We start from the raw sequence: 13,980 nt of genomic DNA on the forward strand, positions 1-13,980 counted from the left end.
CTGCAAAAGTCGACAGCTTCTGGAATGCTTTAGTTGGTAGTGGGGATTTTCTCCTAAACTCTTAGAAACACGCCATGGTCTTTCAATTTCGTCGAAAGTGCAGGGTTGAGCATGCCAATTTCGGTATCAGTTACAACAGCAAAAGAAAGGATCAGCATTGAATTATATGATATGGTCTAAGTAAGCAAATATATTGTATCAGACTTGCTGCTGAACAGTTTCCGTAAACAGATTATACCTAGTCACATACCATTTTAAGCTAGCATCAATTTAAATTCTTTTGGAGCGCTTCAGCTGTCAGTGTGAATCGATTTTCTCCCAAACTTCTTTCAACTGAGAACCGCTGATATTTCGTCGAACAACGTAAATCATTTTTTTCCGAAGTGCTCCTTGTCTTTCGACATGCTCAAGGAGTACGTCATCCTCACATTTAAGAATACAGAAAAAACATCTTTAAATAATTTAGGCTTAACTAAAGTACAAGGCCTTTCTGCCTATGTATGTATATATTGTGTGGGCAACTTTAATTCGTATAAATTAACATCTGAAGGCTACCCTCGGCAGCCTTTGAATATGTTTATGTACAGGAGAAGGTGATTGTCGTAGAGAAGCATGAAGTTACGCGTGATTGGTCTCCTTTTAAAGCCTATTTTTAGAATTAACTTTGCCGACCATTTGTTGCAGGAAATTATCTTGCCTTTTCTACCACGTTGTTTCACGAAGTTGAATAACTTTGTGTGATGGCCTGATTTTACGCGAAGAAATCATTCCCTTTTTGTACGCAATGACGCTTTCTGTGCACGTGAATACGTGTGAACGTGCTGATTGCCTAATTAATGTTAATTAAGATTCACTAAAAAATGGAGGCCCTGTTTTACTCGAAGCGTTGACAAGGTATTCAGGCAACGTTCTGCAATTGCATTTTGCCAGAGAGTCTAATTCAAGACAAACATCTAGTAGATAAAATACACAAACAAAGAACAAAAAATGAAAATTCTAAAAGCAATTAGGAATCATCTTTATCCTTATTCGTTAATTCAAATTTATTGCTAACTTGTAAGTTGCAAACTCTAACGAATACTTAGTGAGACAGATTTACCAAAGGTGAAACGATATGCCTTTGCCATCATTCGACGTGGATATATCAATGTAAAACGAAGAAATGTCTTTGTAATTTAGTGCAAAGCTGTGAAACTTCAGCCTATTGAAGATCAAATTCACAACTCTGGAAACCGAATCAACATGAAAAAAGACTGTGAAACTTTCCGTTCTCTTCAGTTTATTCTGCGGTGCTGTTAGAACATTGTGGAGGCTCCCAGAGCAAGTAGAATATGGCGTAATTTTTCTGGAATAATCATCAACGCTTGATAGAGCAATTCCGTAAACGTTAGCACCAACACTGCTTCGCTCAACACCGGCTCGTTTGAAATGTGCATTCACAGTAATCGACGTTGCACGGCCAGCATCTGACATATCAACCCACAGAGAAAGGTTTTCCGTTGTGCATTCGGTGGTGCAAACTTCGTATGTTCCTCCTCCATAAGAAATACTAGCAACGGTATTATTTTCAGACAACTGATAAGAAGTAAGAGAATAATTCAGGCGGTTACGGAAATGCACAGGAGGAGCATTGCTAGAGCGCGAATCGTTCTGAAGGGGACCATTAAGGCGGTCTGAAGCGACTACTCCGGGCAAAAAACGAATAGACAAAGCGTCTAAAAGTGTGTCGCGCGAAAACAGACGACTATCACGAACTGGTCCGAGCAGTTGCTGGATAGTCATAAGGGGCAGGCGAATGTTACTAAGCAGCTCACTAACAGAGGCCTTATTTTCTGATCGGCACTCGTCGAATGCCAACCATCGACGAAGAGCTTCAAAAAGCTCTATTTCTTGCAATTCGAGCTGGTCACGCTGCAGAATCAATCGGAGGTGACGTTCACTGAGACATTCTAAAAACGAGCTCGAGTTGATAACCAAAGTAACTTTTTCGAATAAGAAATCGTAGCACTTCTTGCGCAGATCTTCGCTGAAATTATCGGCAAATACAAGAAATGAGCAGACGTTGTTAGGGGAAACGTTGGCCTTCATCCAGTCAAGACACTCATCTCTTAACTCTGCGACGTTGTAATAATCAGCAATGATTGCGACCTGTGGTACTAAAGAAGACTCTACTTCAATTGACCCAGTGTAGAGGAAACGAAGAAAAAGCTCAAAGGGGACGGGTTTGTACTGGGAAATGAAAATTTCGCTGCTGCTGCCTTCTTTCATTCGTCCGTATAGCATTGTGGCCATAACTTCGCTCTGTACCGCCAAAACAAGACGATGAACCTGGAATACCTTGCGAGTTTCTCCCACAAGGAGCTTCAAATCGGAATAGAGGCGTGTTTCGTACAAATCACTCCAATTTTTCGTTGAAGCCGACTTGGCATCAAGCTTCAAGCTTTTTCCAACTGCTGACGCTATTGGAAGAGGAGAAAATTGCCCAGAGGAGACGCTGGAGGCCATCAGAGATAGGACAAAGGAACCCGTATTCTAAGATGGCGGGTTGTCTTCGCAGTTTATCCCTGGTTTAGTTACCGGTAGGTTAACACAGCTAGTTTCCCGCTTTTCAACGCCGCCAATGTTAGACCCGCATAGTAGAACACTATCAAAAGAGAACTGTGACGTCATCTTCTAACGCACGGGTCGTCACGTGCGATCATCCGTGGCCCTCCCACAGCCATCGCTATCATTTTAGAACACTCATCAGCGCTTCAAAATGTCACCGAAATCTTTGTCCCCGCTCTTATACATGCTGCGAATTCCCTTTTTGGCTTCCTCGCGCTGTTCTAAAATGATACCGTTCTACTATGATAGTTTGTACTGGAGCTATCATTCTAGAACATCCATTTTTTTAGAACAACAAAAGGCACAGTTTTATAAATATCTATATTTTCAAAGCATTTGCAAAGCGGCAGATGGACGAGGACGCTCATTGGGACGACTCAGGGTATTGCCTTACACAGACATGCGCATTCTGCTGGCGATCGACTTACTGAACAGCGATGCGATTTCCTGTTGTTCTCTTTCTTTACGAATGCATTTACATAGCGTTGTGCGCAAACTCTACGAGACCCTACCAGGTAAGGCCTAAGACATGTGATTATCTCCACGTGAGCCCACCCGCACACTTAGAGGACGAATGCCGGGGGAGATGACGATGAGACGTCCACGAGTGATGTTAATAGAGGATCGGATACGGATAGCGATTCGATATCAAGAGTTGCAACGCCGATTTCCCCCGATTCACCGCCTTCGCCTGCGGCAGCGCATGCTCGCACGAAAAAGTCGTCGAGATCTGCGGAACGCGGCTTTTCGGCTATACCGAACAACATTTACGACGCTTTGCGTCGTCACGTTAAAGAAAATACCCGTCCACTGCTGTCGCGCGCATCGCCCTCTTTTGCAAAAGATAAACAAGTTTACAATTATTTGCGGCGTAATCGTTTGGAGTTTTCTAAAGTGCATTCGCCGTTGGAAAAAAAAATGGTGCGTACCATGGTCTTCGTCAGAGGTGATGGCCAACGGCAGATTGCCATACGCTGCGCTGACATCAACAGAGTTATTTCGTCGTTTTACAATTGCGCTAAAGGAGAAGGCGCCTATAAATTAGCCAAACGCATATCCGACAGCTATGCTGGAATTTCGGCACAGAAAGTCCAAGAGTGGCTAAATAGAAACGAAGGCCATTACAGACTAAGGCCACAATTTCGTCAAAATGCACCTCTTCGATCTATCGATTCTACTCAACCAATGGGCAGAAACCAAATTGATCTTGTAGACTTCTCGTCTATGCCTAGCAAAGGCTACGACCGTCTTACTTACAAATACGTTCTTGCCATACTAGACGTATTTAGCCGATACTTAGTCTTGCGTCCTTTGCCAGCTAAAGAGTCAGCCCTCGTTGCAAAAGAACTACAAAACGTTTATGGATTAATTGGCATCCCCAACATCATAAACTGCGACAGGGGAACAGAGTTTCGCGGTTGTGTGTCGGATTTTTGCAGCGAAAACAACATTCAAATGATACGCTCGAGTCCGTACACGCCGCGTACGCAGGGGAAGATTGAGCGATCGCACGCCACGTGGAAGCGAAAAATGATGAGCGACATAAACAGAGCTAAGAAAAATGGAACGGAATATTCTTGGGTAAAGAACCTTCAGCGCTACCAAGACATATACAACTCCGGAGCGCACAAGAGCCTCGGCAAATTGTCACCTACAGAAGTCTTTTTTGGAAGAAAGTTGAATATTTTTCGCAAAGAAATCCCTGTCGTCCATGTCGATTTGGAGTCCAACAATACCGATGACGCTGACAACTCTGTAGCCAGTGCTGCGGAGTCGGAATATGGTCAAGGAGTTGAAATGTCTGATATTAATGATAGCGAAGGCAATGAGTCCAGCAGTGACGACAATTCAGAAAAGTTGCGCAAGTTTTTGGATAGGTTTGGTAGCGTTAAGAAGAGTGCTCATGATCACGGTAAACGAGCAAGTGAACGGATGAAATCGTACCAAAGCAGGCGCAAACCTCCAACTCCTTAAGCAGTTGGTGACGATGTTCTTGTACGTACTGACGCATCAAAAAAGCATTTGTCTACGTTTAAAAAGTCGATGACGTCGTCAGACTGCGCAAAAGGCATTGTTCTAGAGGCCAATTCCCAAAAAGGACAGTATCTCGTGGATTATGATCTTCCGTCGGGCCGCAGAAAGAGAAAGTGGACAAGTGTCAGAAACATGACGTCGACTTGCTTGCACGACGAGACAGTGCGTCGCAAAAGACTAGAAAGCAATCGTTCTAATGATGAACAACGTCATCAAACTATTTGGGAATTTGTATCTCAGCAGAAAAAGGATGTCCCTCAGGTGGACGTTAACTGGGACGACGTATTTTCTAGGTTTAAAGTTTTAGACTACAATTGGGGAATAGCGGCGGCGGGTAGACAACCAAGTAAACGCCAAAGGAAACGTGGAAGGTCGGAAGACATGGACCGCCTTAGGGAGAGAATGCGACACTTTGGACTGGCGCCGCTTGACGTTGGGGGAGGAGGCAACTGCCTATTTTTGAGCGTCGCACACCAATTATTTGGCAACACGTCGAAACATGGAATACTCAGAGACATTGTTGCTCAATATATAGAAGGTCATCAGGACGATTACGCCCATTTCATACCGTACCAAACTGTGGCAGAGTATGTGCAACAAATTTCTCAGCAGGGTGTATGGGCTGATCATGTCGATGTCCATGCTTTGGCTAATGCACTCAATGTAGAGTTTGTTGTTGTTGAGTCCGGTAGTCACAGCGACGTCACCCTTGTATCACCTGACTCTACGGATGAGAACACTCAGCAGGTATTTCTCGGCCACGTGGGGCAACACCATTTTGTTTCCGTAACCGATTTCAACGGGGACATAAACGAATTATGCGAGAATCAACAGCAGCCAGAAGCGGGACGTCAATCACAGCCGCAACAGACTGCAACGTGGGGGGAAAGCTGCGAAGATGGACTGGTAATATCAAACTCATGTCCCTTGGATGGTCCTCTTACTTTCTTGACGACGCTTGTAAAGACTGTGAAAAGCATTGCTCGGCTATTCCATGTACTGGGAAACTTTGATGAAATTGTTACGCTACTTATGCTAGTTGTTTCCCTATGCAGTAAAGGAAAATGGGGCGAAGGCAAGTTGAAATGGCTAGTTGAAACGCGCCAAGTAGATGCGTCCCATCAAAGCAACCGACAGCGAGTTAATTGTTGGGTCTCCGAAGGAGTACGGTTTTTTGAGCATTTACAGCGGTCAGCTTTGGCAGCAGTGTCAGGTACCGTTGTATCAACCTGTGACAACCCAACCTGTGTCAAGAGAAAAATTGTCAAGGAACGCAAAACAGTTTCTTTGTTGTAATGGCATTATATGCATTTGACGACGCCATGTTAATCGATCTTTTTTGTAGTGGCTCTGAGGCAGTAAATTCAATTGACGGTCGACTTCGGCAGTTTTTTCGCCCCTATTCAGAAACATGTGCTTATTGCAGAGATAAAAGAAGCGTCGCAACGACAATGGAATCATGGGGCCCTTTGCTTGTTGTCGACGTGCTTGGGTTGGTAGCTTCGTTTGTGGTATCCTCTGCAGTTACTTTTATACATTTTTTGTAGTGCTGGCTTGACTATCAGTTTTCAAGATGTGGATAAGGTTTTGATTGCCCCGCCTGATCATCCCAAAGGCATTCGGTAATTGCGTTTAAACTAGTTTGTTTCTAATTAATTTTACTTTGCAAAAAGCTACGTTCTTTTGATGGCGTCGGCCTAGATAAAAGACAGCGGTCATTTTTGTGCTATCTTTCGCGTTGACGAGAACAAGTGGATCGAATACGATGGAATAGAGCAGCCGTCCTGTAGGTACCACACCTCATCGACATCTTCGTGCTTCGGTCTTTGCAAGAAACCTTACGTCCTCGGCTGGTGCATCTACGTTGACATAGAGCACGTCAAAGACGAAATGAAAAAGCTCAAACGCGAACTGGATCAGCTCCTTGATGAAAGACCAGGTGATTACTGGAGAATTACACCTGGAAGAACCTCCCGAAAGAAAACACAGAATTAGGTACCACATAGCCGTTGTGCTGATTGCAGGTATTGAAAAAGAAAGAACTAAAGTCTTGCTTTTAGGTGAAAAGGAAAGAAACTGGTTCAATCGATGTGTTGTATGCGTTGCGTTGCGTTGTGTTACTTCATTCAAGTTTTCTTCATCATAACATGAAGCGAATTAAGAGAATAATTCTGCATTTTGATTATTGAGTTGGTTACGTTGAGAATGTAAGAGTAATGAACGAACTTAAATAATGACGTTTTTCTGGAGAATTTATTTAATTTTGCCCTTAAATAAAGAAATATATATCTTTTTCTGTCATATAAATGGACGGTGTATCACAACTGTGCCTTTTGTTGTTCTAAAAAAATGGATGTTCTAGAATGATAGCTCCAGTACAAACTATCATAGTAGAACGGTATCATTTTAGAACAGCGCGAGGAAGCCAAAAAGCGAATTTGCAGCATGTATAAGAGCGGGGACAAAGATTTCGGTGACATTTTGAAGCGCTGATGAGTGTTCTAAAATGATAGCGATGGCTGTGGGAGGGCCGCGGATGATCGCACGTGACGACCCGTGCGTTAGAAGATGACGTCACTGTTCTCTTTTGATAGTGTTCTACTATGCTGGCCTAACACTCCCGCATGGCAGTTCTCTTTACGCAGGGGCCTTTCTAACTTTCTAATCTTTTCTAGCTCTCTTCTTGCCCGCGTTTGCTACAATTGCATCGTTGGGTAGTTCAGTCCTCGACCCATATTTTCGTTAACGAAAATATACTTCCCGGATACGTATACGGAGACAAGGCTACGTTCGCTCCCGGTCCGTCTATGAACATCTGGCACTAAGAGCTCTCTTTACAAATTCATTTATTTTAAAACGTCAAGCTTAGCACAGACTGTGCTAAGCTTGACCGTCCTTTTGCCTTGGCAAGGTCACTCTCTGTCTCTGATATAATGATCTCACAATAGCTCGAAATGTAGGTCGCACTGCTGGCTCGCGCTGCCAACAGCTTTCCATCATGCAGCCTTACAACGTCGTCGGGGCAACTGCGTGGAACGGTCGGACGAATTCCTCTGTTTCATATATGATCAATGAAGCTGTTTAGATGCTGAGGAAGGTTCTGGTCATCATAGGACTTTCTTCTCGCGAAGATCTCCCAAATGACCATTCCGAAGCTATAATGTATGGATTTGTCAGTAAGTTACCTAAAGACTTTGACTGAGGCGCCGTATGCCTCTTGCATCAGAAGCTCAGGAGCTTTCCACAGACTAGTTCCAAGTCGACACGACATTTTCTTATTCGACGCAATAGCTGTATAGTCTATCGCTCGACTTCATCACTGTGTCAAAGAGAGCGGATATTACTAGGGTAGTTAAAATTTTCTCACTGCAAAAATACAAGTTAAAGATCCCTTATTCTTTTTAAGAATAGCAACCGCAAAATCACGGTGTCTATTACTAAGAAAGAAATTATTAAAAGATGCCGCCCCATTTTCCGTTCTTCACCTAGAAAAAGTTTGTTCTTGCAATAATCAGCTCGAGCGGTTCTGCATTCGCGGTGTGAGGGGGCGAAGTGGTGTACGTATGATGGATCAATCCTTGGCAGAAGCATGCGCACACCTAACAATGATCACGTGTTTTTTGACCCCTGCTAACCGTCGGACACGTCACCCATAAAACGTCTGATCGAGTACGCTGTTACACTAGTCTCCGCGAACGAGATATGAACGAAACCCGTGAACGGTTGGTGTTACTAGCCATTTTGTGGAAGCATTGTCTAGGCCTGACCTGTAGAGAATCGATGGAAGTACCGGATGAAATGCTAGATCTCGGTGATGCGATTGGTGAACTCGATCCAGAAAGGGTAGAATCTATGATACGTGATGGAGCAAGAGTCGAGGGCCGGGTGCGCTATAAGGGCTACTACTTTGGAGAAGAGAAAACCGTGACACCACTAGAGTTGGCTTTTTGTAAAATGGAAGAGCATGCGCGTTACGAATATTTGGACGGCTTTATACTTGACAGGGTAATTCTCAGGGTACTTTCAATAACTTCATTTTCTTCCTCCATATATCTCTCAGGAAAAAATTCATAATTTTGTTCAAATTGTCAAGCTCCTAATTGACGCTAAGGCGAAGATTGACGCAACGAGCCTATTTTTCTTTATGGTTTACACTAAAACGCAGTGTTTCACGTATTTCGATTTTTTTCCATTTAGGATTCTCTTTGGTTTTCTCATGTATGGAAAGCTGGAGGTGTTGCATATATTGTCCAACTGTTCATCGAAGTTGGTGGGAATGTCAACATTAGAGGAAAAGTTTGTACTGCAGTCTATGCTGCGTATAGGCCTGTTCTGGATATTAAATGTTTAGAAAGGAAGGTCTCTAATGTATAGAGCATGTTCTTTTGGTGACTTTGAAAGTGTTCAACTACTGGTCTCTGCTAAAGCGGATGTCAAGAAGGCACCACTGATTTTTCTTTTACTAGATGCTGCATTCCTTATCGATCTGATGAAAGTCTTTAGGATAAAACACCTTTATTTGCAGCGTGCTCTGCAGATCACTTTGAAATTGCTCTTTACCTAGTTGAAGCCGCTGGGGCGGGCTTAAAAGACGTTTTAATGGTTTGTTGCAAATGGTATATGAATTAATTAGCTTCATTGCTAACAACCATTTTATTATAGTTTCGCCATTTGATTTTTTTAGAGGCGTGCGACAAAGGTAACATTGGGTTTGTAAAAAGGTTTATTAACGAATTTTGCAAGGAATTTAAAAAAATCAAAGAGGTTAGGTATTTTATTAAGGCTTTAATTCAATTAAATGACCTTTATAGTTTGGGCAAAGAGCCGTGTTATCAGCATTTATTAAAGGTCACTTAGAGTTAGTAAAGCTACTAGTTGACGCTTGGTCAAATGTCACCAAGGTTTGTCATCTAGAACCGATCAATTTTAAATTTTACTAACGAAACTTTAGGATGTCAAATCGCTTTTGGTTAGTATTGGACAACGCAGTCATCTAGAGCCTTGTACTAGTAGTCCTTTTTGAGATTTCAATCGTAATTATCTGTTTGAGATCTTTGCGATTACGTTCGTCTGAAGGAGCTTATTCTTTCACATATTCGCCCTGTAAGTCAGGTACACAAGAATGCATGATGTCTCTATCTCAGTTAGAGTTAGCACTTTTACATAACGCAAAATTCACTTCATTTCTATCAGCTTGCCAGATTTTGCCTAGGACCTTATGTTTGCGTAGCTGTAGTATTACAAACTCTTTCTCACCTTGCTGGCAAATAATCTTGGAAACGTCTAATGTTACTTCATATTTTTTCAGGGAGACTACGCATCTCATGAAAAATCTAGTACCGTTGCACAGAATGTCTGCGTTAATACACCTCTGGAGAATCAGCAAAACTCTGACAATTTTCAGAAAATTTATGACGAGGCTCTTAAACGTGGCTCCGTAGCAGTGAATCGTTCTCGTGTCATTGTTGCTGGTCAAGACGGGGCTGGAAAATCATGTCTAGTTAATTCCCTTCTTAACAGACGTTTTGAAGAAATAAAAGCCAGCACAGAAGGAGCGGCCGTGGAAATGATCCACACAACGACAAGCGGCTGGGTGGCTACTGATAACAAGGACCACTTAGACCCTCTTATTGCCGAAGGCGTCTATCGCATGAATCAGCATCAGTCGTTGACGATAAACTGGCACAAAGGCTACGAAGGTTCTTCAGCCTCTCGTGAATCGTCTCATTTTTTCATTGGCTCAAAAGGCATTGACAAACCGGAAGCAGAAAAATTAGACAAGTCAGAGCGTCAGTACGACTCTTCTACGGCATCGGACAGCGTTGAAGCGGTCTATCGTTTAGAAGTGCTAGCAGAAGATTTGAAAGAGGTTGGGATTGAAGCAAAAACTCTAACGTTTAACCAGCAAAAATTGGTTAACACTTTCCTGCAAAATAAACTGAGTGAAGAAGAACTCAAGGAACAAACGCTAGGCGTTCGCGACATTTGGGATTTGGGTGGACAAGAAGTTTATCTTGCCACTCATTCGGCTCTCATGCCAGACAGCAAAACATTTGGATTGTCTATCTACATGATTGTAATGGACATCTCAAAATTGCTTTCTGATAAAGCAGAGTCTTTTCATCGATCATCACACGGTGACGTAGTAGATCAGACAAAGGAATTGGGTTGGATTCGCACAGACGGAGACTTTCCGCTCTATTGGTTTGGCTCAATCACAGCGGCTCATGAAGAGACCCCTGCTGGCAAGAATTGGTTAGGAAAAGATGAAGAGGTTGCTCACCCACCTGTCTTTGCAATTGGTTCTCACCGAGACGTCTTGAAAGGCGACAAGGAAAAGTTCCCTGATTCGGCGTCAGTCGAAAAGTGGCTAAGGAAACAGGAAAAACTGTTTGAGCAACTCCTTAGCGACAGCGATTTTATGAAGCACATTGTCGTACCAAAGAGAAGCGGATTCAGGAAAGGCAATAAGAAATTTCTCGAGATGGTTCATTTCGTCAAGAGAATATTTCTTGTAGACAATTCCGTATCTGGTTCAAGGTATCCCTGCAAAAGCGTTACTGAAATTCGAAAACGAGTTGATCGAATGACAACGTCGTATTGGAAAGGAATGAAAAAGCAGCCTTTATTCTGGGTTTACCTTGAAATTCTTCTATTTCGTTGGAGCAAAGTAATGAAAACAACTGTCGCTCAAGTGGAAGAAATCGTAAAGCTTGCCCAGCACCCCACAATTTGCAATATATCAAATCGCGATGAGGTTCTTGTTGCGCTAAAGTATCTCGCTAATGTAGGAGCAATTCTCTATTACCCAGACGTAGAAGATTTGAAAAACGTTGTTTTTACCAGTCCTATGTGGGTGATCAAAGCTTTCTCAGCGTTTGTGACTGCTGCAGAGCCGGGACCATATCTAATGCCAAAGTGGAGAATTCTAAAAAGTAAAGGTATAATGTCAAATGAGTTAATGAACTATCGTCTAAAGCAAATACGAGACTATGACTCCGACGATTTCAGAGACGCTGATACGGAGAAAATTGAGAGTGAAAACCGACTTATTGTCCGACTTCTAGAACTTCTAGACATCATCACGCCGTTTTCAGAATCATCTCAACAAGATTTTTATGTTCCTTCCATGCTTACGAAAACGTTTTTGCAGTCTCCTACTTACTGGGAACTTCTCTCTCTCACCGATTCAAAGCCTTCGCGTAAAGATTGCCCAGCTCCTCTGATAGTTTTTCCTACGAGACTGAAATTCGTCCCAGAATGCCTTTACTTTCGTCTCATAACCCGCTTCATCAACGTTTATTCGAATAAACCGCGACTTTCTCGTCATCGGTGCATCTTTCTGGTTCAAGATATTTACTCGCCAGTGGAAGGTACGTCACGGAATTATTTTGCGAAGTGTAATTTTTGTCTTTAGTGGAAGTGGAGTTGTTGTATCACGGTCGAGGCAACTGGATTGCTTTGACCATTAATTTCGTTAACGAAGACGACTCAAAGAGAACAAGCACACAGTTCTTGGCATCGATCAAGGAAGAACTATGCCGGCAAATGAAAAATGTTTGTCGACAAGGTTTGAAAGGCTTCAAGTATAGCATTTGCTGTCAGACACGGAAGGCCGTTTTAACGGGCCAAGAGTTTGCTATTGAAATTAAAACTCTTTCGGTAATAGCAGCCGAGGAGAGAGACGAATATTCACCACAAAGGTCTAAAGTCTACAATCCGTTTGATATTCCACTGTCTCTGAAGCGAGAAGAGTATGTGAGAATAAACTGTTGGTTTGGATGCCTTCTCGCTGAAGATAGTCGATTTCCAATTCACGGTGAGATATCGGAAACACTTTTGACTATATCTTACTACTTTCTTGCATGCAGATGCACTTCCTAACGTAATTGACATGTTTCTCATTCATGTTGTGGCGACTCTAATCAAAGCGAAATGGGAAGAGATTGCTGTTTGCTTAGGAAAAAATGCCAGTGAAATACCGCAATACCGAGAAAAGTCAAACAGTAATCTTCTTCGGGCGATGATGGTCATAGAGGATTGGGCTGCAGAAAGAGGGCAAAAGGCAACCGTAGCGGATCTTATTCGAGCCTGCCAACAGTGCGGAATCCACCGAGATTATATTGAAGCGGCTTACAAAGAGTCGTAAGAACATTCATTGCTTAGTAAGTTCATCCGTATTTTTTTGTTAGAGGGGATAGTCAGAGTCAGTTTCTTCCGTCAGCAAGAAGAAAGGAACGTTTAGGCGCCGCAAAAGTTTGCTACATTATAAATGTTTGTCTTGTACTCCTAGTATTGTTTCAGTCTCTTTGTCCCGCAATCGAACAAACTTCTCTTTCGAACGATGGGGATGCGGGAGGGAGCGAAAGGGAAGAGTCCCGGCGGGCACAGAAGATGAGAATAATACCATCTTGTATTAATTGGCAAATAAGTTTTCAATTATGAACCGTCTATTTTTTAGGCACGTGGGAGGCCGCATCGAAAGGGGAGCGCACTTTTCTCGTCGCAAAATCGGCTACAGAGAAGCCGACGCAGACGGGTAGGGGAGCCGGTGGCGAAGGCAATCAGAGAAGGCAAGACCGGTGTTGTAGGATCGCTTAGTAAGGCACGTACTGCTTATGCAGAAGATTAGGTTAAATTGATAAGTTGGATTAGGTTTTTGGAGAAATTTTTTCGTCTTTTATTGCTGGCTATGTGTGATTGCGCTCCCTAGCATCTGCATTGTCAATTAGCTGAAAGAACGATTCAACTGGCATGATTTCATTGGCTAGTAAACGTAACTAGTATTTTTCAACGAAGGAACTGTTGAGACTAGCGAATTACGTCGTCTGGAGCTGTTATTGGCGAAGCAGATTGAGTAAAATAGACGCCATGCGTGCAAACATGCGCTATTGTTGAATGCTTGCGAGATGGGGACAGAGAAGGACCTGCTTCTGTGCATGACCAAGATAAGCATTGGAGAATAATGAAGTACTCTTTAAGTACTTTGTAATTGTAGGTCATTTGTCTTTGCGTCATTTCTCATAGATGTACGACAGACAGATAGGCGATGACTCGTCAGGAGATAACGCACACATTTACTCCACAGGTCCACTCTCTCTCACCAATGAATTAATCCTTTCTTTCATAGACACGTTTTCTATTCTTAAAGGGGTAATTAGGGATCTTTACTTGTATTTTTGTAGTGAGAAAATCCTAACCGCTCTCTTAATTGACACAGTGATAAAGTAGAGCGAGAGACTACATACTAAAGCTATTGGGTCGAATGGTTCTAGAAGACAATATGCTGAAATGGCACTGAAGGAGCAAGGCCAAAGTCGCATTGAAAGAGAAAAAGAA

At 42.8% G+C, this 13,980-nt stretch overlaps 1 protein-coding gene across 6 annotated transcripts; it reads left to right on the forward strand.

The window, feature by feature from the left end:
* Positions 1 to 8,263: 8,263 nt before the first annotated feature.
* LOC136197191 (uncharacterized) lies at positions 8,264 to 13,745 on the forward strand. Of its 6 annotated transcripts, XM_065986907.1 has the most exons (18): positions 8,264 to 8,363; positions 8,415 to 8,526; positions 8,579 to 8,646; positions 8,702 to 8,788; positions 8,839 to 8,937; positions 8,993 to 9,055; positions 9,108 to 9,243; positions 9,304 to 9,405; positions 9,453 to 9,542; positions 9,593 to 9,644; positions 9,692 to 9,753; positions 9,950 to 12,014; positions 12,059 to 12,460; positions 12,513 to 12,786; positions 12,834 to 12,897; positions 12,946 to 13,054; positions 13,103 to 13,611; positions 13,669 to 13,745. In XM_065986907.1, the coding sequence occupies exons 7-17, from the start codon at positions 9,241 to 9,243 to the stop codon at positions 13,240 to 13,242; spliced, it is 3,363 nt and encodes a 1,120-aa protein (XP_065842979.1). In that variant the 5' UTR covers positions 8,264 to 8,363; positions 8,415 to 8,526; positions 8,579 to 8,646; positions 8,702 to 8,788; positions 8,839 to 8,937; positions 8,993 to 9,055; positions 9,108 to 9,240; the 3' UTR covers positions 13,243 to 13,611; positions 13,669 to 13,745. The 6 variants fall into 6 exon arrangements, with proteins under 6 accessions (XP_065842979.1, XP_065842976.1, XP_065842977.1 ...); XM_065986904.1 differs by having other exon boundaries at positions 8,415 to 8,788; positions 13,103 to 13,246; positions 13,297 to 13,611; XM_065986905.1 differs by having other exon boundaries at positions 8,415 to 8,646.
* The last annotated feature ends 235 nt before the right edge of the window (positions 13,746 to 13,980 follow it).

This window comes from Oscarella lobularis, chromosome 17 (genome assembly GCF_947507565.1).
Source record: "Oscarella lobularis chromosome 17, ooOscLobu1.1, whole genome shotgun sequence".
Taxonomy (NCBI): Eukaryota; Metazoa; Porifera; class Homoscleromorpha; order Homosclerophorida; family Oscarellidae; genus Oscarella; species Oscarella lobularis.